Source organism: Acanthopagrus latus, chromosome 19 (genome assembly GCF_904848185.1).
Source record: "Acanthopagrus latus isolate v.2019 chromosome 19, fAcaLat1.1, whole genome shotgun sequence".
In the NCBI taxonomy this organism is placed as follows: domain Eukaryota; kingdom Metazoa; phylum Chordata; class Actinopteri; order Spariformes; family Sparidae; genus Acanthopagrus; species Acanthopagrus latus.
The window spans coordinates 6,139,765-6,167,461 of NC_051057.1; the positions used below are offsets into that span (position 1 = coordinate 6,139,765).

General features: G+C 42.9%; 1 protein-coding gene across 9 annotated transcripts in view; it reads left to right on the plus strand.

The window, feature by feature from the left end:
• The window catches only part of mpp7a (membrane protein, palmitoylated 7a (MAGUK p55 subfamily member 7)), a 134,425-nt gene that overhangs the window by 58,653 nt on the left and 48,075 nt on the right, over positions 1-27,697 (plus strand). For all 9 annotated transcript variants that reach the window (XM_037078459.1, XM_037078461.1, XM_037078460.1 and 6 more), the window contains 2 exons: positions 6,176-6,256; positions 14,144-14,275. In XM_037078459.1, coding sequence (XP_036934354.1) covers positions 6,176-6,256; positions 14,144-14,275 — 213 coding nt within the window. The remainder of the gene's footprint in view (positions 1-6,175; positions 6,257-14,143; positions 14,276-27,697) is intronic.

The window sequence follows — 27,697 nt, forward strand, 5'->3', positions numbered from 1 at the left end:
TATCAAACCGTTTTGTGAGTGCTCATGTCCCTGCATTTGTTATGTTTCTCTGCTGATTTATCAATTTTCTCACCTGCCTACACATCGTGTTCTGTGTTTTCTGCCTTAGATACCTTTGCTTACACTTAAATCCCAAGAGACTTAGTGTAAGCAGGTTGGTAATTTGACACGTTTTCTGAATTACAGCATTACCATATTGTGCTATATTGAACTCGAAATTCAGAGTGCAAGTGCCAGGTTCCTTTTTAATCATGTGTCTGTATTGCACATAGTCACACACACACACACACACACACACACACACCCCTCCCAGTAGCATGCAGGAGCCTTGGCAAGTTTGTCCTCTTTCACCTCTTACCCTGAACTCTGAGCTGTCCCCTTTTCAGTTGGGTTTTTCAGACCTACTGTCCCTACTCTACGCACACCACATACGCTCCCGCTTCCTCTCTGCCCAAAAGTCTAGCCATACACCACGAAATCGAAAACCCAGTTCTGCAAAGGGAGACCAATCATTTCCCCTGGGTAGAAAGCGGATAGAAAGGCCACTGGAGATGGAAAGCTGGAGATGAATGGGCACGCTGTGAGAAATGACGGCCGAAGACAAACTGCAGATGAGTGTAGCGAGAATGAGTCATGTCATATAAACAGACGTCGGTGGAAGAGAAAACAGTAAAATTCTCCGATTTGGAGAGGAGGTATCATAGCAGCGTCACCTATGGCGTGCATACCCTCCTCATTAATAAAGCTGTTAATAAGACGTCATCACAGACAATAATAGCATCAACGGAATGCTGATGATGATATTCCTTCGTTTGGCACCACTGCTTTCTTCAAGCTGTGAAACAGATTTAGTGTGATTTATTGAGCAAACGTCCAGTGTCCAGACATTTGTTACTGTATTGTTGGTTTGCACATAAGCATGCGAGCACCAAACTCACATCCACACATGTGCATACACACACACACACACACACACACACACACACACACACACACACACACACACACACACACACACACACACACACACACACACACACCTGTGTAAACCCAAGAACCAGCCTGGCACGGCAAACGGAGAGGAGGAAAAGCCCTTTTACTGGTGTGTGGTTTTGTTTGAAATCCCCAGCTCTGTTTATTGTAATCAAAGTGCCTCCGACTATTCCACCCTTTCTGAAGAACCCACAGCCATACATCATCCTAATTAGTACTGAGTCAAGGGAAAGACGAAAGCAAGAGGGGCTGAGATCTTTACAGTCGGTTGGGGTACAGACCGAGTACAGGGAGGGGAGAGTCGGCCGACTGTCCTGAGACTGTCATGAAAGAAAGGCCGTCTTGTTTTCTAGAGTGGTTTTCCCGACCTTACCAGCCACAAAATGTCGGCGGAGGAGCCAGAACAGCTCTCATGCATCAATACAGATGATAGGAGTCCCAAACCATGCAGGACCTTAACCAAACCAGAATGGCTGAGCCTGAATCTGTTGCGACAATATTCTCAAATAGACATTTTATTGCTCCTTTTCTGTCTGTGTGTTTGTCCTACCCTGCTTTTAGGACACCGCTAACCAGATAACACCAGAACAAGAATTCCACCAGATTCAAGCAGCCAACAGAGTGTGAAGGAATCCTTCTGTTTCTCTTTCCTTTAGTCTTTGCTCTGCCTCTCCAGGTTGTGGCTAGGGGCCATAGAATGTTCAAGAGACCCCCAACTATCAGCCTCCATCTCTCTTCCCCCCCCTTCAGATTTTCTTTCTGCATTTTGTTTTTTTTTTGTCAAATTACAGTCTGTCAAATTTATGCTTCCTGGTAAATGCCCCGCAAAGTGTCTCCCTGGGATTATCAAGTATCAGAATAAAGCCTAGAGATGGTGTATCAAAGCATCTCACAGCACAGCGCAATTCTGAGTCGCCCCTTCTTTGGCTGGTCCAAAAAAAAAAAAAAAGGAAAACTCCTGACCCGGAGCATTGCAGTGTATTTTTAAAGCGGATTGTTTTTCACCCGTGTCACCACTCCAAATGAATGCTATTGAAGTGGTGGCTGAGGACTGAAGGGCAACAAGAGAGATCTACAGTTAGATGAAATTCATTTCGGGCTTGGGTTTCGGGTAATGGAGGCTTAATTTATTGCCTAACATAAAATGACACTTCATCCCCTGTCTGCCCTGGGCTGCACTGTCTAGCACACACAGCAGGTGACTGCCACTGCTAAAACAAACCAATGCCTGCTGTAACACGATCGATACTGGGCCCAGGGAATAGGTGCTCTATTACATACGTATAAAGACATTCGGTGGAGTGACTGCACACACACACACGTCTGGAGCTACATACACGTTTATTTATGCGCACACAGTTTCTCTGCAGCCCTCATTAAGACTGAAATAGAAGCACTCTTGCCTCACTGTGGAATGTGAAATACCACATTACATTAATCAAAAGATACGTGAACCAGATCAATGCAAGTTCCAGTCTGTCCATCTAATCAGTCTCTATCTGTCCTGTTGAAATCCACACACGCCACTTCAACAGCAAGCTGAGTGCCGGTTCCCTGTTCCAGATCAGAGTCTGATTGGTTTGAACTGACACTGTGTGTCCTTTTGGTTCACTCATGTCCTTCTCCCCTCATAGTCTCCTTTTTCTTCTGTGGAACACTGCCCAGCATCTTGATACTCACCCAGTTACCTGCTGTTACTTGGAAAGCCCACTAGGTGCCATCAGGGAGCACTGCTCTGCCATTCCTACCTAGAACTAGTAATTGGAAATAGACAGACAAACAGGCAGGGGAGGGATAATGGCTTCATCAGGTCATATGCAAACATATGGCTCCGATATGGCTTCAGCCTTTGGTAGACAACAAAAAAATTTAGACTAAAACTTACGAGTTAGATAGGTATCGCCTCTAATGCTGAAAAGAAAATGCCTGTATTAATGAGCAGAAAGGCTTCAATTTTTAACTTCTGGACAAAGAATTTACTTGCACTGAACGCCATGGTTATCGTAAGAAAAGGCTCCACGTTATTTGATGTAATTAGCTTAAACTCTTTTTCGGAGCATTAATGATAAAAAAAAGTTCAAGTTCAAGATTTTTTGGAAGAGAGTATATTGGCCTATCAAAGGGCTGGGCTATATGCTCTTAAGAATAATGTGATGACATTTCTACGCTATATATTGATATATGTCTCATTATTTTGAAATCTCCTCAAAAGCACTTAATGAATGCGAGGACTGGACTATGTAATCAAGTATGACAATATTCTGGACCAGACACCTTGATATTGTGGCAATATTGTAGTGGAATCATATTATGAGATACATTACTTTTTTTTTTTAAGACTTCTACAATTGTGAATCGATTAAAAAAATATATAATGTGAAATAGGTGATTGCACGAGTATTCACCTCCTTAGATTAACTTCCCTAATTCAGATTAAAAGTTTTGAATGTGTATGATGAAAAACAAAATGTATTCAGATAAGGTCATTTGATATATTGGCAGCTATGTATCAAAGCAATGAGCCCTTACTGTTCAGGGTCAGGGGAAAGCTATAAACTGACATGCTGGGATCAAACTTATCCAAACACTGCAGCGCATGCCATGACATTTAACAAATGAAAGAAACACAAAGGAGACCAGCATACATTTTTTGCCCCCTCCCTCACGCTCTGTGAAGGTCTGAGGATGGAAAATGTGAGTCCGACATGAAGGTAGAGAGCAGAGCATGTTGTCAAACATGTCCCATTTGTCCTCCACGCTGAGTTATGGGACAGGGTGCTTTAATAGGACAATATGAGGGACTGGAAATTTACAGTCCTCTGTCTGTCTTTGCTTCCCTCCTTCGCTGTAAACAGCCTGGCGATGACATGATGGATGTTGGTGTTTCAGAGAAGGAGATTTCCCCTCACTAAAGACCCTGACCCTGACTCCCCTCTTCCCCTACCTTTCTTTCTTCCACCTCTTTTCTCCCAGTCCCTCTTTTTGCTCCTTTCTTCTCTCATTTGATCATGTGAGCCAACATCTTCTGCTTCTCCCTCTCCACATCCTCTGCCTGCCTCTGACCTTACTCTTTCAGCATCCATTTTTTTTTTTTTTTTGTATATTTGATTAAGTGAAGTAATTCTGGGTTGACTGAGGCTCAGTAAGAGTAACCTTGACCACTGCGACTATTTATAAGCAGGGTCTCTCTCCCATGGGGGGGGGGGGGTCAAAACAAATGGAAACACACATGCGCACACACACACACACACACACACACACACACACACACACACACACACACACTCCTGTCTTTGGGTAAAGTGACATGGAGCCCTCCCTAACCCCAGTCTAACCCTCAGCCTCCTGCCGTTACCTCTGCCTCACCTCGCCGTATTCCTGCACCACAGGGGTCGTTAGTCAAACAAACTGTAGACTTTCCCAACCACTGTCATCATCTGCCTTGAAGGAGCGTGCTGCATTTTGGAGAGATTTCCCTGAGCAGCTGGTTAAAATTTTTTACCAAAGATATAATATGTAACATTTCCGTATTTAAATGTCTAAAATTGACTAGTCCTTTGGTTTACTGAGTCGTATCCATACATGATCCCATATGTAGGAAATCACTAATTTTCCTCACTGTGGTTTATTTGGTCGCCTGTCACAATAACTACCAAGTATTTTTCAGATGATACATCAGAAAGTGAGGAAGAAAGCTGGCGAATACATATTAGAAAAATAAAACTTGAATACACTACCTCCACTGTGAACTTGGTTTCTGCCTGAGTCACGTCAGTTTGATTTCCAAGTTTCTAATTTTTATTTCATTATCATGTCAGGTACATTTATAAAGCTCAAGATTGCAAATATTGTGTGAGACACTTTTACAGTCTGCACGAAATGTGACGCCCTCTGACTCCTTATTTGGATAAGGAAAATAATCCCAGAAAGAGCAAGAGAGTCTCCTCTCCACATTCACACCATGTTCTCGAAGATCACCCAAAAATTGGAGCACAAAGGAAAGAGAGTGACTTGGGTTTTACAAGCTGAGTGACTCTCCTCGGTGCTACCAGACATCCATCGCGAATGTGGTCCAGCTCGGTCCCTTGGCTCTGAGATGTTCTCACTGCCCTCACTGTTTCCAACAGGGAGGGACTGTTGTCTTTTGTCGCTGAGATTTCCATTGAAAAATGACCTCACTGAACAGTAAATAAAGTCAAGAGAAAGGCGGCAACGAGTGCGAATTCTAGGCCCCATGAAGAGGTGTGACCTCGCCTCCCGTTGAGATGCACCTAATTTAGCACGCTTGATATCAAGTTTCCTGTCCAATGGGCCCCTTTTGATTGGGGCTTGAACGTATACAAGTGTGCTTTAACACATGCTTTCGAGGGGTTACTTTATAGTTACATACTCCCTTACTGGGTATAGTAATAGTGATGTATATTAGATAACTGTAGATCTTCAAGCAATAGAATATTTTTTTCTTAACTTAAGTCAATAGTTAAAAAAAGCTTTCACTCGATCGACGGCACCAGATATATGATCAGAGATTTTTGGTAGCATCTGTCAATTTGAACACACAGTCCCATTAGAGTAGTGCTGAAATGAAATATGAATTAAACTTTTTGATAAACTTCAGACAGTCCTGTTAGTTGGATCCCTGGACCCACAGGACTGATCTAGATGCAGAAAGGCCCTGAACCCCCATCTGCTGTATTTATCCTGTCCTGGTTGGACCCTGTTTTCTTCTTCTTTTCAGTAATTCATATCGCAGAAAACAAAATTCCTGAAAACATTCTGCTCAGCGCAATCATTGCTCTCCATCCCAGTGAATGAAGTCTCTTCAAAACTGTGTTTGCTTTGCAGTAGTCGAACCTTCCCACTGCTGCTCATATCCCAAAATAGATGTCAGAATGTAAACATAATAGATAAACCATGAAATTGCCTGATCATGTACGCTACATCTGTGTAACGTTGCGGAGGTGCCATCAGTGGAAAAAAGCCATTGCTCAAACCCTGTTCTCTTCATATTTACAGCAAGTATAGATTAAGTTAAAAAAAAGGAAACTTTCCTCAATTAATGAAGTTTATGAGATACATTACAAAAGATGGTCAAATTTTACATTTCCTCTTGGTGTGTTGAATAGCCTCCCATGATGTATCATATTGTAACAGTATTTTGTCTGTGTCTTCTTCTGTTTAGATGTCTGAGGAGCTGGAAGGGAAATCTGCCAATGGAGAAATCAAAGAGCTTCTACAAATACTGGCCAAACCCCACGTGAAGGTGAGTTTGGCTCTTGTTCTTTATTTCAGTCTTTATTCATCTTGTACTCAGAAAAGGTTAATGAACTACAAAGTCATATCCTCTTTATGGACGACCACTGTATTACCTTAAAAAAAACATCAAATGTCATGAAGTTCTGCCTCTAATAAAGTGTGTGTGTGTGTGTGTGTGTATTCTTACTGGTTACATCACACAACACTGGCAGCATAGTAATCATTGCGCTGTAGACAAAATAATGTGGCAATAAGATCCAGTGCTCCCTCTTGTCTTCTTGGCTGCAGTCGCTGGCCTTGTTATCCAGACACAGACAGCTACAAAGTGAATTTACACATTTTTATTTTCAAATGCATAACTCTGGCCATCCATCAGGCCCCGCAGGTGTCTCAGACGGACCGAGCTGCCTTCACGATGGCGGGATGGAAGAAGAGCTGGACGGGCTCCTTTTTATTTAAAGCACTGTCGTCAAGCTTATCTGGCCCCTGCCAGAAACAACAGCTCAGTATGAAGTCCTCCCCCACGACAATACACAAATGCGCACTCACGCATATACACATACACATAATGCATCCATAAGTTCAACATTGCTCGGTGTCAAGGGGTGTAAAAAGGCAGCAGGCTTCCCAAAAGGATCAGGCTTACCAAGTCAGATAGATGTGTCTATGCTAGCGATGTAATGATTGATTTCTCTAACAAAATACAGTTATATACCTATAGAAACTAATAAAGTGGATATACAGCTTTGAGAAAATTAGGTCACATAAGCATTTTATCACACTTAACAAGCAGTCACCAGCCACAGACATGCGATGAAGGATACACACTCACACAACCACTATCCTGAAGAGAAATGGCTGCAATCTATCACAGCTTTGCTCCCCTGCTTTGCTTTGTGATGACGCTATGATCTCCTTTGTCTCCGTCAAGTGAAATGTGCTGGGAAACGATCACTGCGCCCGCCATCGAGCATGTCTGTGTCAGTAATCTTGCGTTCATTATTTTGATTGCGCTCACAGCAAAGGTATTTGCCGTGGCAAAGGTCAATCAATCAAAGCGCGGAGCTCGCAAAAAGCCATCGATCAGGAAGCTCAGCAGCTTGGACTGATGAGGTGAGGAGAGGTGACGGCAGGAGACGGGACTGAGGACCAGGTGGCACTTCACCAGACAGTTGTGTCCCATCCTCTCTGAATTTATGTGATCCACGGATTCTGATATTTTTAGTTTGGGGTCACATTCACATGTGGGAATAAATCAAATACAAATCAAGTATTGCCAGTTGGCTTTGATCTAAACAAGCAAATGGGGAACTTGTCCCTGCAGCTTCTCTCACTTAAAATCTATGCCACGGTCGGTTTCAGCCTCAGACTCGGTCTCAAAGGCTTTACCCTGAACCTAAACTGACCTTTCAGCTTGAATTAGTGTGCCTGTCTTGTTTGTGTTCTTTGTCGATTGAAGTTCAGCAATACTCATGATTTGAGTGTTGGAGGCATGTAATATAGCCTTATTTAGATTAAAAGGGCAACCCAAAACCCCCTCGAAAATCTTGTTGTGCTGACTGCTAGTGATTCAGTTTCTTACCTTTGCTGCAGTGTAGTAGAGAAGTTAACACCCGTATATGTCAACAGACTTTCGGCTTTCATCCAAAGAAGGTAGAAAAACTTTTCCAATCTTGTAGTTTTCTAAATCATGGCCACATTTCGAGAAAACTGTCTAATGGAAAAGCAGATGCACACTTATTCTCATCTACTGTGACAACTTGGATTTGGTTTTAGTGAGATAAGCAGTAGGTGGCCCCAATTTTCAATTTCCCAAGTTGAGTGTGATTATACTATTCAAGAAGAAGAGGGCACACATGATGATAGAGTTTGGGACACGTCTCTTTTGGAACGCTGGTCTGAGTAGTTCGAAGGGGACATGGGCAAATAGATTTTTTAAAAAAATATATATTGTTTCTCGTGAGCGCAAGAAAAAATATCATGCTTTAATCCTGTGTTTTTCTTCATTGTGGGGGGAAAACTGGAATGAGGACACAAGATGCTTTTTTTGTGATATGCTCAACAGAAATCTTTTTTCTCGTGTCTCCATAGAGTAGTATAGTAGCATTGTGTGCGCCACTGTCAACTCTAATAGAATCAAATAGAGTAGAATAGAATAGAATAGAATTACATTAATGATCCCAGACTAGGAAATTATTTTGTCACAGCAGCAGTGGGTCTGCAAAAAATATATACATTGCAAATATACTATAAACAAGAAAACATTACAAGACATAAGCAATGCACCACCAGTCAGCTGAGCTAAGTGGCTATCCCCAGGCTTCTGCTAACCAGCCACATGCTGCTAGTTCTCTCCACCTGATGGTCACATGACAAATGCTGGATCAGTCAGTTTGCACAATCAAACTGGTTGAAGCTCGGAGATCGGACCAGACACGCAAAAACTGGAAACCTACCCAGCCTTGGAAGATGATGCCATTAAATGAGGGCGAATGATTTTTTTTTTTATGGTGTCAGTTTTAATAGATTAATTTGAGCAATGTTACGGCTTCATTTCTTCACACAGCTCTGATGTTTTGGTCTGCCACTATTTTTCATCTCTTCGATGCAGTGGGAGCTTCAATGGATGTTTAAGGCACATGCTTCATATTTGTCATGTTTGTATGAGCCAAGCTTAAAAACTTTTCAACTCAAGATTTATTTATATTTTCATTTTGAAATTTCTACCTGTGTGACCAACTTCTGGTTTGTCTGCTCAGGAAAAGGCTCACCAATATTAACTTTGTTGTCACTCAGCCGACCACCAGTCCAGTGCAGAACGGGGCCAGCCAAACAATTCCACACCAAACAATGGAAAATATTCGGCTACTGTTTCCCTTACTGCCGGCCAACAGCAGAAGCACAAAAGCAAATGAGGCCAAGAAGGTGACCTACAGTGCATTGGTATTTTAACAATGAACTGGGATAGGATACAGCTTTTTGTCAAACACTTCATGGCTTTGAGATGCCATAACAACCACATTTTATAGAACACAACCGAACGGTATGAGAATCCGTTCATCAAAACATACTGACTATTTTTAATTCACAATTCCTGTTTCATCTGCTACGCTTGTCTTTTTGATATAAAACTGCAGTGTTACCTTGTTTGTCCTTTATGAGGTCATTCAAGTGCTGCAGCATCACCCAGGTCTTGTCAAAGTGAGTGACTGACAGGCTCACACACTTGCGCAAATTTTTCTTCACCCACTTCACGGCCTCTACTCTTCTGTGTTGGTTCGAATCCATCTGCAGCTTCTCAGTGCCGGGGCCTTAAACAGCTGGCCTTAATGCTCCCGCTGTCTTCAGAAGAGGGGACACTGGGTCAGCGATAGATCACTTCCAGCAACTTGGTTTGGAGGGAGGGCTTAGACTGTAACATACTGAGGTATTGGAAGCTCGTGGCATTTTTCCTGTCGTTGTGTCTCAAACTGTAGGCAGCATGTGGGCTTCAAGAATAAAATATTGAACTTTGCTCTCTTTCTGTCTCCATTTGTCCTCCAGGGCACTTGATACCGTACCAGCCAGCCTCAGTGTAAATCACAGGGCCGGGGGTGTAAAACACAAGCAGATGGCTGCTGCCTTTGAATGGCGTCTCTGTGCGATAGTAACTGTATCACTCTTAATTATGGTTGAAATGATCCATTCCTCGGGTGGGGATATAAATCAGGCTCTTTAAAACTCCCCTCTCCTTCACTTCCTTTCTCTCTCTTGCCTTCCCTCTCTGCCTTGGACGTTTTTTTTTGTTTTTTTTTACGATTCTTACAAAAACTACTTTCACCCGTATTAGCCGCCCTCAGCAAGACTAATACTGACAGTGATGAAAGTGCCAATTATGATGGCTGGCTGTTACCACCGGTATGTATGGAGCTAGGTGTGTATACATACTTGCAGGATGTGTTTGACTCCGGGTGGTGCCCGCACAAGTTCAAGGCTTAGAGAGGGTGGGCAAGACGTGTCAAATCCCAGCTGGCCTTCAGCAGTGTCTCCAAGGCTGAACACTCACAGCAGGGTCCTTCCCACCTGTGGAGAGCAAGTTACCCTACATCAAGCCAGCACCGCCGGCTGAAAAACGAGAGGGCTGGTGACAGGGCCGACGGGGCTGTAATGAGAGGCCAATGCCAGGAATGTACAAGCTGGTTTATTTAGTCAAGCTCAGTGATCTGTTTTTTTAGGATCCCTATTATGCCTAATGAACACAAACACACGAACCAAGAAAGGACGACGGAATGCCTGGAAAACAGGGGTGGTTTCGCTTCCCCTCGTTTTCCTCTCTGTCTTCTCACTCTCTCCTCTCCTCCTCAGGCCTTTTTCTGCAAGGCCTATACAAGGATATAACTCTATATTTGATTAGGCGGCTAATCCACAGACACTGAGGCATAACAAGACCCGCTAACTCATATCAGCCCAGGGAGAAAACCTCCACACAGAGACCTCAGTGTCTGCAGCGCAAAACATTTGTACCTGTGTAGTTGTGCTCACATGTCAACGGTCACCAGCCAGGGCATGTACCATGTGCTATCTATTAACATACAGCTGTTATTGCTACTTCCTTGAACGTTTTTACAAGGAATTAGCTGTGGCTCTGTTACGGGTTGTTAGGCATGGCCATGGGGAGAATGCGGTGGTGGGGAGCCATGCCAGATTTAAGCAAGTGCCAGAGATGAGAGGACACTCACAGGTCATGATATTAGGCATGATGGATTGAGTTCAGAGGAAACCACAACTGGCAGGTTACTTGAGTGGAGGATGGATCAGGATAGAGCCAATCAAGTGTTGGTGTGGATCCAGATAATCTTTGATATTTAATATTGGGAGAGTAAAGGGGACTTTGTTGGACCATGAGGGAGGTATGCGCCGCTACTAGTTGTTTGTGTGTTCATCGATCGAACATTGAGCCACACACCATGTCTTAGAAATGCAGTGTTTTTCAGTTTGCCGTGATGTGAAACAGAGAAACTCTGCGAGCCCTCACATTTGACAAACTGGATCTGGCAAGTGCTTGACATTTTAATGACAGGTGTGCTTGATTCATGTCTTGAACAGCTGAGTTAAAGCTGGGGTTCAGTTTTATTTATTTCCATTTATTCTCAGGTTAAAAGCAGACAAGTGATAAACAAATAGCATGGGGAAAGAATGTCTAGGTAAAGGAGAGACATTGAAAGGGCTTCATTAATTGGCAAATCACCGGGTCAGTTCACTATCGCTTTGATTGACAAATTGTTTCGGCACTACTTCAATCTCCCTCTGTTGAAACGAGCACTGCATAACATCGTCAGACATTATAGTGCTTTCTGTAGTATGAGGTGTCCCAACCTGCTGAGAGGCTGATGGGCGCCTGGCTGTCCCACATTTGGTAGTGACCCAGATCACATGTATCTAACCACAAATTAAAAAAAAAAAAAAACCTCTGGGTTTGCTGTCATGGCGCGGGCCGGCTTCCAACAAAGTATGTTTTCAAAAATCTCCTTACTTTGATTGATATAATGCTCATTTACCCAATTATCCCAATTTTACAGCCCCTTTATGAGAACAAATTGAGAGAAAAAAGGTTTACAAAAAAAGGTGGTGGCCAATAAGTGGGAAACATTCTTCTGTAAATATTTGGCCTGTGGTATTTTATAAGTCTGTGAATAGAATGATACACTGACAGTAGCTGCTGCTTCAAAGTCATATATGTTTGCATGTGCTTCTCAAAGTCTTAGAATGCAACATCACCAACCAGATCACAACAGTGTGGAAACTGCAACTGCAAACCTTCGGCCCCTGACTTCACATGGTGCTATCAACGCAATATACTGTCTGTATTGAGCACAGGTTTGGCATCCCTTTCCCATTCAGTTTACTTTTATTGTCCTCATCTGCAAACAGTTTTTTTCTTTCCAGCCTTCCAAAAGAATATTTTTTTAAGACCATAATGACAGCATAACCAGACATACAATACGTAAGAAAGTGTCTGTTTACGTTCGGCGCAGATGAAAGCCAGGAACACAGTGTTTGGCTTTTCTGAGAAAATGAACACATTTTAGGAAGAATTCATAAAAGACAAAACTGAAGAAGAACAAACAACAAGACGAGAGGAGTATCAGTTATGATAGCACTGGTACGTGCAAGATGAGGTCTGGAAACAAATCGATGAGAGACAAAAGCAGTCAGATCATCATAAAACTTGTTAACAAACCAGGATTTTAGTAAGATTATTTTAAACCAGTTAATATAGGGGTCGAACTATGAATGCTCGGGAAAACTATATGCATAATTGCTGTAAAATCGGTTGAACTTGGGCAAGGTTTGATCATTTTAGTGTTTCCTTTTGTTTTCCTTTATAATTGACTTTGACTTACCTGGGACTTGCCTGGGGGAAAAAAAAGTTTCCTGACCACTTAGGGATACATGATAACAGTTGCACAATAAAAGTCTTTAATATGAAATGTCAGCTTTGAGTAGAAAGGAACATTTCTGCCAATGTGACATGCTGATGAGATGATACTTTGATAACGACCCACCGACAGGAACCACTGTCATATTTTGCCCATTGAATGTACATTTTGAAAAGCGTAGTATGTCTGCATCTGCAAGTGTGCAGTCTCAATACAACCACACAGATTATCATGACGGTCATGTTTCTTGCCACAAAAGACTTTTTTTTTAGTGGTGTTGACACACAGTCTCCACGATAAACTTAATAGAATGTCATTTATCATTTTTTGCAAGACAGAACATTGGCCTTTATGACAAATTGGACAGTGAACAGATGACAGGAAATTTGAGAAAAAAAGCGTCTGGAAATGACGCAAGATTCACACTTTGTGATTCATGGCTGGTACCCTTAACTCTTAGGCCACAGGGTTGCTCCACTACTAAAATAGTTGGTAATCCAGATTGGATTTAAAAAAAATTAGACCCAAGTTGGAATGAACCAGAGTCATCTTTTGAGGTTATAGGATACAACTAAGTGAATAAATAGAACTGAGTCCTCATAAGTATACGACACAACACTGTGTGTGTTGCATTTGTATGTGTGTTGGTCAGCTTGTCTCTCGGTGGCTCTCGGCCACAGAGCTCCAGTCGTGTCTCCTCCTCTCATCTGCTCCCAGTTAGCAACATCTTGAACGCTGTACTGCAGCATGCTCCCATGTCATAAAACACACTGCTCCTCTTCTCACCATATCCTTCTCTCTGCCTCTCTCTTTCTCCCCGTCTCTCTCTCTCTCTCTCTCTCTCCCCCCCTCTACTTTTGTCTGGCACACGGGGTGGAAGATGTTTTTCTCACTTCTCTCTCCCCTCCTCGACTACGGAAAAAGCAGCACGCGTCCAGCTGCATCTTGGTCCGGACATGGAGTCGTTAAATAGTTTGAAAAATGAATGTCTCAATGGCATCATTCTTGTCTGCGTCCCCGTCTCTTTTTTGTGTCTGCTCATGAACGTGTGAAATATCTGAGGCGACTGAGAACTTCATTACTTTGAGCCCGCTGCCAGACAGCGCCGGAGCATCGCTTTCTCGGAGTGTTCACCGCCTTGCCCTGGAAAGCATCAACGGTGGCCAAGGTTGCCACAACACCCCCCCACCCTTAAAGCATGTACCTTCCAGTTTTGGCTCTGAAAGCTTTCAAATACATCACCCAGCATTTGAGGGAGACACCCCTATTCATAACCATCCTCCCTGCAGTCTCTGCCTTTTCTCTGCCATGCTCAGAGAAAGAAATGATCGATTCAACTTTTAACAGCATGTATAGTTACACTTTATTTTGCTTATTAGATCGAGGTTAGGCTGAGGCCTTAATGGTTTGACTGATAACCCTTTCCTCTTGTTTCTTTCCTCCAATCCATCCCTCTATGCCTCTCCATCCTCCAGAGCCTGCTGTCGGTCCATGACTCTGTCGCCCAGAAGAGTTACGACCCTGAACTACCTCCACTGCCTGAAGACATTGACGACGACGAGGATTCGGTGAAAATCATAAGACTCGTCAAAAACAAGGAACCTCTCGTGAGTAACCTTGCCCGACATCTTGAGAGATTGTTTATTTGATTTGCACAAAGTGGTTTTCAGCAGCTCCTAAGAAGTTTGAGAGATGACGGTTTTGGCAAGTTAAGTTTGGTGAAAAGGATGTAGTTGTAAAGGCCACAAAATCCCTGGATTGAGTTGCATTTTGAAGCCCATCCCTCTCTTCTACTGTTGGCTTTCATTGAAGGTATAAAAATACCTGAACACATTGTGTCTCCAACATAAATTTATCATCAGGTTAACGTTCTCATTTTATAAAAATCCTTCTATCTAGGCTTTGTTCACTAAAAAAATACCTCCTGTATCAAAGCTGTATCCACACTAGAGGTCAAGCCAATACCATACATGTTTTTGAAGTACTGGCCTGTGGAAATCCAACCCACAACCTTGAAGTTGTAAGCACACCAAAACTAACCACAATTACCCTGCTCTTGGCCGAGAGTATTTTCAGCCAGTCAAGACTCGGCGTCTGCGAATGGCTCTATCATGGTCAGTTTACTCCCTCACTGCGACATGCTTCTCACGTCCACGCTATTCAGACGTCGTCCCAGACGACAACAACCACCCATATGTCTGGATCACGAGCTAGAAACTATTTGGAAGCAACATCTTCTCTTTGGCGTTCTCATTTTCCCTCCAGCCCTCAGCAGGGCGTTTGTATGCTTTGTCTGATGCATGGTGTTCCATGAATTCCCCCGGTTCTGTCAGCTAGTGAGGTACATTTGGGAATTAGCTTCTGTAATCCCACCAAACCTAATTAGTGCTGGTTTTGGTTGCACCACACACCTTTTATGTTTTGAGCTCCGCTGCGTGATTATCTTTGTTTTTCCAATGATGTGATTCCGGAATTCTCTTGACTGACCTTGGGTTTTCTGCAACACATAAACACTCCACTACTCAAGTCCACCATGGCTTGTCAACGACCTCCGTCTGTCATCATAGCACTTTGTTGTGTGCTGAGGCCCCGCCCATCTTTGATCTGTGCTGGACGTGTCCTGGCCCCGGCCGCCTCTATTTTCACTTTTGTGGTTTTCTCCCTGACCACCATCTTGGCTCCAGGCCGGCGCGCTCCTCTCACCACACCCTGAGGGAAGGAGGAACACACCTAAGCCATTTTTGGGTCCCTGCCTGTTGCATGTTCTGTAGAGCTGCTAGACGTAATAATGTGGCTTGGAGGAATTCTCGCTCCCTCTCTCTGCACACGTTGTCGCGGGCGCTTCCTGCTCCGGCACTCCCCCAAGTCTGATGTTGGATCGCATTCCTTGAAACCATGATGTGATTTACACATTTCAGCTTAATCATCTGGCTGGTGTTATTCCATTACACGACTGGATTCTTTTTTTCGTCTCAGTGATTTGGCTCCCGAGAACATCTCTCACACATATTTATGATGTGTGATATTGTGTATGATATACAATATTCAAGGTGTTAATTATGTAGAATATATGTTTTTGTTATGATATAGTGGTTCAGTTTTAGTTTAGAGGTTTGGATGCACACTTTCCAAGAGACTGGATCTAAATAGAGAAGGTGCTGGGCCTCCAGTGTTCTTTTTAGGGTTCAATACAAGGTCAGTTTTATAAATACTGCTCCAATTTAAAAGAGGTTTCATTTCATGTGGCTCTTTGACTACAATATATCATCACTATCACCACAATATTCTTCCAATGGCAGCCAAGTTCTCTACCAGTATATTAATTTATTTTCACTCCCTTCTGGCTTTGATGTGTGCAGAATTATAAAATTCAAGTCATGATGCCTTCCAACTTGCACTTGACAACACATTTTATTCATAAATGCAATATCAACAGCTACTAAATTTCCCTAATTTACTTACACAGCAGTAAAACACCAGGACATATTACACATTTGAGTAATGGGAAGAAAGTTTGAGCCTGTCGTTATAGAGCAGTTCCTTCCATGTTAGCTGCCCTCTGACCACCCTTAGGACCTGCAGGGCTCAACTGCCGCCCATAATCTCTAACGGCTATAATTTAGGCCGGACTGTGGTGTGGACGACAGTACGATTTCTTATGCAGGCCATATTTTCCTCTGTGTGTCCATGAAAGAAAACAGTGAATGCTAAAGTACTGCTAGTGGGGCAGCTGAAAATCTCAAATATGGCATGTGTGGTGGTCTTATATGTGTACGGTAGACACAAAGAGAAGGGCACACTGAATCATTTTGAAAACTGGAAAAGCAAAAATAACTCTTCTTATATGTAACAAACTAAACGCTGAACTTAAACTGGTCTGCGAGGCTAATGTTTGCACCTTCTATCATTCTATTTACATCTGCGCATCTTCGGTCAGAACCTATGACTCTTGTCTGTCTCGTGAGCACTCGAGAATGAATGTGTCCCCGGAGAGTAAGGCTCTCATTTGTCAAACAGCTCCTGCGGGGATTGAAGACGGTCTGCAGCATGCAACAGGACTTCTGCAGTGGCTAAGTATTCTACTGTGGCTAGACTAAAAGCTTTGTCAGAATTTATGTTCTGCAATAATTTTAAAACCCATTAACCTCTCACATTTTGTCAGCTGCAATTTAAAAAAAAAAAAAAAAGATTTGCAGTAAAACGTGAACATACGTACACTCCACAGCCTTCATGTATCTCTGTTCTTGCCATTTAGCATTATGCAGCTCCCTTTTTCTGCAGATACACACTACTTTTTCTTCTCAAACATTTACTGACTCCACCACAAAAGAAAAACTAGAGGTTAAATGGCATCAGCAGCGGTGCACCACCATCATCATACACTCAAATTTTTGTTTTTTGTATTTTTTTTTATTAGCCTTTCTCCATATTTTCACTTCTGAACCTGCATCGCAAACATCAAGTTTTGGATACATGTACATTTGGCTGCTATGTAAATTAGCTCACGTCTTTATTGATCATTAGGTTTTTTAACACAGGAGCAACATAAAAATCCAACTGGCTCTGAATAAAAATATAACGTAGTGTTCCAGCAGAACAGCCCCTTACTCTGTAACACCACGTGCACACACTACCACAACTATACTAAATGTGCTGACATGGCACTAACATCAAAATTTTGCGCTCAGTGTGAAATGACCCCATTAGTCATAAATAACTAATGTTACAGTTTCATTCGTGGAGCTGCAGTTTCTTTGAGTTTACAACCTTCTAATTAGACAGTAAATTTGATGGTTCTGCTTTTACCTCTGGCCCATGACAGTTGCCATCCTGCACATGCTTGAATGGAAACTGACCCTAATGAAGTTAAATCATACATTGAGAAAACCACCTGAGCTTCGGATGCTCATGGTGAAGTCACAGCCGCTCCACTAACCAGCAAAAAAAAAGAAAAGAAAAAAAAAAAAATCTCTCTAATTGTGCATCGTTGCAATTGATTTCGGATGTGCCCTTTATTTGGCAATTTCCTATAATCAGCATGAAATCTCAGCCTTGACATGATTACAATGCAGCAGTACAATATTTGATTTCCTTTTGGTCTCCCCCTCGCTTTCATTTTCCCTTTGGTCCTCTGTCTCTTTGTATGGTTCTAGACATTTTGGGGACCAGACTGCAGTTGGCACACAGGCCCGTTTTCCTGTGACTCATCCCTTAAGTTAATCGTCATTAGTTGAGTGGATTGTATTCAGTAGCTGTGATTAATTGCCATCACTTCTCAGAGTGTGACTTCATGCCACATTTCGGTGAAACTGTGAACACTATCTCCCTTCCCTCGTTCTCTTTTTCCCCCTTCGCTGTCTGTTGTGCTCACAGGCTGGATCTCACGCTGCTCTCCCAATCCGGCTGATTTATTAGCTCAAGTGTTAGGACAATTAAATAATTGGGTCCCGACTAAACATGTGCGTGCAGACAGGAACATCAGCCCGGCCTTCTCTTTTTATTGAAAGAGCGTGTTACTTTGGATAAGGTGTCAGAACAGTTTTGGTGGGGGTCTAAATTTAAATGTTAAGGAGGTTGCGTCAGTGGCTTTTAGCTGATATACGGGTGAAGTTTCAGCCTCCGGTGATAAAGGGCTTGAGTGCAGACTGACTAATAGGAGAACTGTAGACAAAAATTTGGAGGAAACCAGAATGCTCTGGTGTTACACAACTCATGTCCCTCAGCCAGAAAAAAAGACTTGGAGGAGCGAGTGAGGCCTAAAGCGTGAGCTTTGTCCACTTCATAAAGTTATAAAATGTTACACCTATTATTTTGATTAATTAAACTTTTTAATCACCAACTTGTCTATATTTAGGGGTAATTATTAATTAATTATTATTAATAAGAAAATGATTTATTTGTAATCATCCTTGCATAAATTTATGGTTTAAGAACTTGTTAAGTCAGATTTCTTTGCTGTGCAGAAGCCACAGCGTCATCTCAAAGCATTCTAGAAAATCCAAATCCTCGCATACACAAAATGTGTTAAAAAGCAAAAGATGACTTCCAGTGCCCACGGAAGGGTACACCACAACTGCTCGGGGTGACCATCACTATGATGTGAGAACATTAGAGGCTGTGGCTTGCACTGTTCCTGTCATTTGGATGTTCTCGAAATCCAGCCACGCAAATGTAAATAGCAGACTTGGGGATGCTGGACGCGTGTGCCCTTGCTGTTTTCTCGTTCATTTTTTTTTTTTTTTTTTTGCAGTAGTTGCCGGCTTGCTCGCTGCCACTCTGTTGATGTCAGAGAGTACCATTCATTCACCTCTCCCACTCAGTTCATCTTCGTCGTCTTCCAACTGGCATGCCATCTTCCTCTTTGTCAGTCTATTTTGCTTCCACTCTCTTTGATCTGGTTTTGCAATCATACCCATTTCTCTGGTCGTTCTTGTGTATTATTATTATTATTATTATTATTATTATTATTATTAATTTGGCAACACCCTTATTTGAGGTGATGAAAAGGTGCATCTGGATTATAATGCATTTCATTGCCCTTACATTAATTACTCATCCCTTCTCCCTTCTCTGCCGTATCCATATTGCCACCTGTTGTTCAGGGGTACAGATTTCCCTGCACCTATTCACATTCCTGTTGCGCATTTGTGCAAATCTCCCACTGATGCAAAATTGATGCGCTGTCCATCTCTTTCTCCCTCAGTTCTTCCATCACAGCCTGTTAGGCATCATTAGCAGCTATAAAACTCCTGCTGCCAGGAATGTGACAGAATCGGTGTCAGCCTCTATCACTCTGCTGCCTCTCCTCGTTGTTTTTCGTCTTGTTTCTGTGTAATTGTTGCACATATAGGACTGGTTTTCCCACTGTGGATTGGTGTCACTGGAGGCAGCAAAATGGAAACCGTAGACTGCAGCGTCGGTCCCACCCAGTTGTCAGTGCCAGCCTACACAGCATCCTCCCTGGCACCAGCTACCAATACGGCTCAACCACAACTCGAGCAGGGCACCTAGCAGTCCCAGTCGTTGGATACCTGTGGATAGGCTTGACTTTTTATTACAGACCCGCAACTGGAGAGCTATAGCAGTTGCAGCACAGACAAAGATAGATGGCATGTCCAGCATTGTTTTTGTAAAAGTTCCAACTTCATGATTGATGTTGGTGGATTTCCTTGACTTAATAAGGGAGTTGATAATTGCGATGAGACAGGAAAGTCTCATCTCATGTGATCGATTCAGCTCGTGACGACGTTAGTTTTCCATGAATGGCAGTTGCTGGTATGAGCTACTGGCAGTTTGACATGCCATGCTTTTCTCATCTGCAGCAGTTGGACCTCCTCTCCTCTTTGACACAATTAGGACGGTCGGATCACAGCTGCTCTGATTCCAGTTCTCTGGAAGCCTTCACGAACACATTCATCCAGATCGTTGCAGTCAGTTTCTTTCTCAACCTAGTCTGAATACCTTCACATGATTACGTATTTAAACTGTTGTGGTGTGGATATATACAAACACACGTATTTCTGAGAAACTTGGAGAGGAGTTTTTGATTGAGACAGTTATAAAAGGAAGAGACTAAATAGATGTGTGCGTTTTTAAAGGAGGGACTTTTCTTATTGTCTGTTTACTTCAGAATGAGGAAGGCAAGGGGAAAATAATGACACCGGCTGGGAACTAATGGAGCAGCTAATTAGATTAAAGCGGACAGCACATGTGTTTGTGTTTTACAGATAGACGTATATGCTTTAAAAGCAATACATCGTTCACTTGATGGATTAGGCTGCAGTGTCTTGGAAGCGCAGCAGGAAGATGGAGCATCATGCTCGAAAACATATGGACAAGTGGGAGCACTGCTGGTGTTGACTGGCTTCACTGTGTCATGTTGTGTGTGTGCATACATCACTCGAGTCGACTGCCCACTATTTAACATTATTGCATGGACATTAATCACATTTATGTATTTATTGTTTTTGCAAAGTCACTTTTTTTTATCATTATTATGATGTATATCTCCCATGAGCCTATTTTAATATAATGTTTATGAGTAATTCTTTTGTGTTTTTGTCATTTAAAGAATACAAAAACACATTATATATAAACTGATGTTTTTATAGTAATTTGCAATTAGTGTCTTCAGTATGGGTTGGCTTTTTGGGGGGCCAGTTGCTGAATAGTGACAGACGAAATGAAGGAATTATTTTGTGTTATTAAGTTTGTCATTCAAGTTACTTTGTGCTACATTATCTGTTCTATTAGCTCCTTCTGTAGCCAGGCAAACTTCATGAATGTTAATTTTCTGACAAAGTACTATGTGTTCCACTCATTAAATCACAGAACAATGAGAATTGAAGAAATCATTGGAACACAAGAGTTCGTTGTTCTTTTTTTTTTTTTTTTTCCCATATACCCATGTTTATACACCCATGACTGAAGCTGCACTTAGCCCTGCAGACAGCCGGACTACCATGGCTGAGTTTACGTTTACACCACTAGCACAGGAGCTCTGGACTACTGGGAGAAAGAGGTTTTACAGGCCTGGGTCTACCTGGTTCATCAAAACTGTTATATCCTAACATTCTACTGACAATTTTAGTTACTTTTTCGAATGTTTTTAACTTAAGATTCGTGCATATTGCACCTTTAAAGATACAAAAAATATTTATTTGTCTCCAGAGGGGGAATTTGTGACAACAGACTGCGTTATGTATGTGAGTTATGGAATTTAAAACTGCAGAAAGAAAGACATATACTTTCATACGCGTATCCTGTAAATGAATGCGAGTTGTGATTTGAGCTTAATGGGAACGATCCAGAATTTGTCATGCTGAGAAACATAAACACCTAAGAAATACAAAATATTGTATGTAAGTATGCAAATATAGCATGTCTTACCCTAGGTGCTAGTAATATACATCCTAGCCTGCATTTATGAAATTAGTTAAAACATATGTGTGTAGAAAATTTTCAATTCCATGTTGGTTATTGTATTTTTTAAAAAAAACTCTCTAACCTTAAGGCTACTGGCCAGAGACTAGCTATCAAGTCAGAGCCAGAATTGTGTCAAAACCTCAAGCAGGGAGTAGAAAGACTATTTGGCTCCTCACTGACGGAGACACTTGCTGAAAGGGTGATGTAATTTATAAGGCTTTTATTGGGTTTAAGTTATAAGTCACTGAACACCAGTAAAATAACCATTGTAAAATGAGATGCAAAGTAACGGGGTGCATTTTGGCCTTGCCATTAAGACAAAAAATATGTATCCGCAAATAAGCCTTTCCAATCTGGTCGGGGATATCTGTTTCACCCTCTCAACTTCATGAATGAAAACTGCTAAAAAGTATTCTTAAAAGCATCAGTTTTTACATTTTCTCCATCATTCCACCATCTTTATCAAGTCTGTCACAGCTTACCATGGAGCAGCTTTGTGTTGGCATGCTGCAGCTTAATGTGACTGAGCCGCTGAGTGCTATTTTATGTTGCTATGTATAGGACAATATGTAATCATGTATTAATTAAGTTGACATGAATACAATAGTAAGTATATTCATAAATTCAGCAAACTAATTCAGAAACTGAAGGATAAAATAAGCAGATGTGGATTTCGGCTGATCGTCTATATCACAATATCTTGCAAACTAATCCCTCGTTACGCTGATGCAGAAATCATTTAAAGAAACGTCTGATTTGTAGACACGGAAAACCCCTGGTTCTTGTTCATATGCGTGCGCTTGTTCAGCACTCAATCCAGCGGCTGTTACACCACCCTTGCAGCCTGTTGAGTTGTGAATGTGAAAACACACATGGCTTCCAAAGCCACATCTGAGGCATTCCCAGATCTTAATCTCACAGCTCTCTTAAATAAAACGTCTTCCTCCTATCATGTGTAATCATAAACGTGGACACACATCCTGGCACTCCTGCTCTTTTCCTCTTGGCGTTCCAACAGCCAGAGAGCTCGGAGACTGAATGCAGCCATTGTTGCCCATCGGGCCGGGCGCTCCTCAGCGGCCCTGCTTCCCCCGGCGCACTTTGGAAATGAGAAGTGACATGTGAAAGTGCTGTTTTCTTTACTTGGGATAACGACAGGGAAAACACTAAACAATCCCTCAGCGGCGATAGACCTCTCTCTGTGACACAACTGTCTCTTTGTGTGCGCTCGTACAGCTCATGAGGGGCTCTGAGATGACACACACAGACACACACACACATACAGCACAGCACATGATGACTAAATATCTGGCAATGTCCAGCTTATAGCAAGGAGACGGCGATTCCACTCAGTCTGCATGGTGATTCATGTAGACACTATGGAAACAAATACCCACATTTGTAGAGATAGCCTCACAGATTCACACACCCACAATCACCAGCACCTGTCTGAAGGGCTGAGGTGGGCTCTTAAGTGTGTTTTCATAGCAACTGGGTAATGACTTGCTCTAACATTAAGGTTAAAAGAGACAGGGGAGGAAAAGGAAAGAGGGGGTGGAGGAAGAAAAATGAAGGTAAGCCGGTCCGTCACAGGGCCCTCCGCATTACATTACCTGGCAGCTTCCCCTGGAATAGCTCCTGCGCAGCATAATTATCATAATAATGACCTGCAATTTTCCTTTTTCTCAGTGTACTTGTTAATTACGACTTTAGGTCAAGACCGGGGTTAAGGAAATAAAGGGGAAACCAGAGCCTGCTTTAGTGCGAGACGGAGACCAGGTAGGGTGGGGTAGTAGCTTTTATTAGTTGCATTCACAAGTCATTTAATAAAACAGGTGGAAAGGCATGCAACAGGTCACCCAGAGGGTTCGGTCTGCAGCGGGAGTTCTGTTGCATCAGCTAGAAAAATCATTTGACATAAAACCTCGGGCACCTTTCACAACTCTCCAGCGTCTTTCTCTTTTCTCCCTCTGCGCAACGTTAACATAGATTTTCATCTGGGCTCCTGCTAATTCTTTACAGCGCTGTATTAATCTTTATAGGTGCCCGTAACAGTGAATGGATTTTCTGATCATGACTGAGCACGCTAATATTACATGATTTTACTCTTTCTGAGCAGCAGTGGAGTGTTTGGCGTTTGAGGAAGTATGTAAGAACTCATAAATTCGCTGACCTCGGGCATGTGGAACGGTCGTGTGTGTTGTGTGCGCGGGGGGCTCTGTGCCATCTCAGTGAGGTAAGATGAAATGACACACTCCAACACCAGATATGATTGGAGGTAATTGTATTTTAATGTCCAGGAGGCCCATTCCCACTTTGTATTTGGTTTTTCCATGGTCAACATCTGGTGTGAAGAACACCAGCCATGTGTTTCCACTACACTTGTATTTATACCCCTAAACATAGCAGTCAACACAGCAGTCGGCAGGAGTTTATTGTCGTTACACTTTTGCTGTTAAGTGACATCATGTCAAAACACGTTGGCCTCGCTGCCCGGGCCACTCGCGTTTGTTTTCCCTTGTCAATCTCAATTTGGAGGCAGAAATAATGTTTGTCAAATGCTACAGGGTTCGGTTCGCGGGGCGATGTTTTGAGTAGTTGTTACGGGCTGGAGCACCACGCTTGTTTTCCCTGGCGGGATAGGAGGTTTGGTGTGGCTTTAGTTGTGGCCATGGCTAAGGTAAGGTGATCCTTGGACCCTTCTTTTCCACTGTAGACAGGCCACACATAGCCTAACTTAGACGCCCAGACGTGTGATGAGCCAGGCCAACCCCTAGCCAGCCTTCTCATCATCCATACAACCAGTAGAATACAAGCCAGCTTCCATCATGTCATCCATCCATCCATCCATCCAGTCCATCAGCCAGAGGGCACTGTAATTGCCCCATAAAGACTTCACTTGCCAGAAACTCATTGCAGCCGGTCCAAGCCAAGCTACTGTGATGAGACGTCCAACATTCAGCTTGTCTTACTCTTCTTATCTGCTGAAGTTTCGTGGCGCTGCTGTGCGCTGACAGTTCTCTGGACGATCTCGCCTCCATTCCATTCCCTCAAATAAACACACGCTCTCATACATGAGGGGTTCCAAATCTCCCGGGATCCAAATCTCAGTCCATATTGTCTCTTTTTTTTTCTGCACCGTATGAGGTGTGAGCTATTTGTCATCACATACTTAATGTGGCTGCCATTTCAGCGTGTGTGCGCCAGTGCTTGCGCTGGGAGGGGTCATGGCTTGATACAGACGAGCGTTGCTCCAGTTCTCCTCATCACACAGCAGAGACTAAGCCATTGTGTTCTGGCCAGCCCAGCAATAACAATCAGAGGCATATATGTGTTAGAAATGGAGGAACAGAGCTGGGAGCAGCTGCTGCATATGGAGCTGATCACGTAAGGAGTAGAGGCTTCGGATCGCCTTACTGGTGACTAATTGACCACAGCTAGAAGGCCCTCCTCAGTCCAAGATGACCCCCCTCTTGTCTCTGTTGTTGACTTTTGTCCTTCAATGTTACACTTCTAGAGAGACTTGCTCTTTTGGGTCTCTTTCTCTTAAGGAAAAACTGCAGCAATAGTTGACAGCAGTAAGAGATAATCAGTCCCTAACATCCAAGAAACGTGTTCTTCCTGTTTTTCCTCTCTCCATGCTATATGTTTTTGAGCACATAGCATAGTTGAGCCACTCGACTGATGGTTAAGTAGCCCATTCATCAGGCTCAGTGGCTGTCCAGCATCAATCATCCAGTCTTTTCAGGTTTCTCTCGGGCCTGTTTGGCCTGACTTCAGGCAGGAGCCCGTGGCTACACACTCATAGAAGCACACACGCAGACACGCTTGCATGCACACAAAAAACACACGTACATATGCTGCCACTCATGCATGTATGTGCTTTGACAGACGTAGACATTCCCCTTCTGATTTCCTGCGCTGTTTCCGTGCACAAGTCTGACATGGCTTCCATGTGCCAGTGGGAGTTGAGGCGTCGGCGTAAACCTAGCCATCGGTTCGTGCTTAAGCTTAGCTGCTACACCAGGAAGCACATTGTGTGCTTGAGGGTTTTTACCTACCGTGTTTCTCCCCTGTGTACCCTCCCCACACACACACACACACATCATGGAGCTTATTTAGGTTGTAGCCTGACTGTTTATGTATTTGTTTAACAGAGCAGGGACTCCTCATTAGTGGCCATGCATGGCTGGATGCTGATGATAGCACCCATAGGGTATCAAGGCACAGGGGGTGGGTGATGTTGAGTTCAGGAGGTTGGATTTGCGCACCTTGTTCCAGATGCCTCTTAGTGTTTCCAAAGCATTCGTCAGGCCTCCAGGAGAGGCTGATGTACCCCTGGAGGATTGACAGGATCAAGGTTTACTATAGATTGTAAGAAGGTGGAGGGGAAACTGTGGAGCCCTTGTAGATATATAGGATAGGATATATGTTGGGATATGTTGATTGTTGATTATATGGCCTCAGCTGGACAGTGAAGTTACATTGCAGCATTGCTCCCATGCTGAATTGTGGGTGGACATTATGCTAACATTACTAATGGAGGCGGTGTGTCAGAGGGAGGCAGAGATCATCTCCGAGTGATAAAACAAAAACTCACCTCGTATTTTTTTGAAACGGACATCTCAGGTCGCATGTCAGATTTTATGAACTTGCTGGGAAACACCAACTGGACGAGACCTCTGCAATCACAAATCACGCCATTTTCACCTGAAACTAATGTCTGCAGCCAAGACAAATACCTGTAAGGATAAGGAGGCCAGGGGATTCTGCACAAAAACTGTTCATTTTCATTTTTTGCATCTACTTGATATCTTGCTCTTTTGTTTTTCACCTTAAGCTGGTGCTATGACTTAACGCTAATCATTTGTGAACTGACGCAGCAGAAGTTATAGGTAACCATAGGTCGGAGGAGCCAACACACAGATCTCCCAAATCTCAGCTGCGCAGCCTGGAGAAGCATGTTCCAGCCTTCGAAAAGCAAAGCTATCTATGCATAACCAAATAATATCCATTTTTTTGTGTTGTTATGAGAAATACTACTCTTGTATTCTTAAATCTGGCAGTCAGGTAAATATACTACTTGGATGAAATAACATATTGTCTAAGGGACCATTTTATTGCCTTCATTCTTTCCACTGATAAGCCCAGGATGATGAAGTTTTTAACTTGTAGAGGTAAAAAAAAAAAGAAAATCAATTTCAAGGGCTTGTTTAAACAGGAGTTTCTGACGCAACCCATCTCAACAAGGCCACTATGTGTTTTCTATCTCAATCCCTTTCGTTTTCTTTGTTCATCTCAATCCCTCTTCCAGTCTTTATTTCTTTCTATTACCTTAATCTCCCATTTCATCCCTCTGTTATATTTTCTTCTTATTCAGACACTCATTCACACACACTCTTGCATTCAGACACAGACCCACGCTCATTTACCCTCTGTCTATATCCTTCACCTCCCTCCCAGTCAACTCTCTGCTCTTCCACTTACGCTCCAGTCTGGCTCGCTCGTGCTGCCACTGGAGCGTTTTGGCCTCTCTCCACTTTTCTTATCAGACCGGAGCTCATTTGGCTACCGTAGCAGGGCTGAGTTCAGACTGGGGCTGTCCAGATTATGAAGGGAGGCATTTATAAATCCCCAGCTCCCTTGCTGCTGGTTTAGCCGGCCTGTGTAGGCCCATCACGTTGAAGGGCAGTAGGTCAGATGAGAATCACATAGAATAAAGGCTTTAAAATGATTGCAGCGTCAAGTTACCCCTCGTAAAGAGTCAGCGAAGCGTAAAAAGAAAATAAGCACGCGAAAATTTGTCCATTGATGCCTGACTTTGCTTTTCTACTGGTGTGAAAGCACATAAAGAATGCTAGTTTGAATGGGAGTAAAATGGTCTCCTTGCTCCCAAGAGATCTGGGTCCATGATCCCATCCATTCAGATTTACATGCTAAATGTGCTGCTCTATAATCACCATTGCCAATTGCAGTAAAAGTCGTGAAAGCGGTGCCTCTAAATGGTTTCTGTATGTGATTTAAGCCCTTTGTCAAAACAAGTTTTAAGTCTACTCACCATATGTGAGCAAATTCCATAGATATCCATAGACATGCGGCGTAGA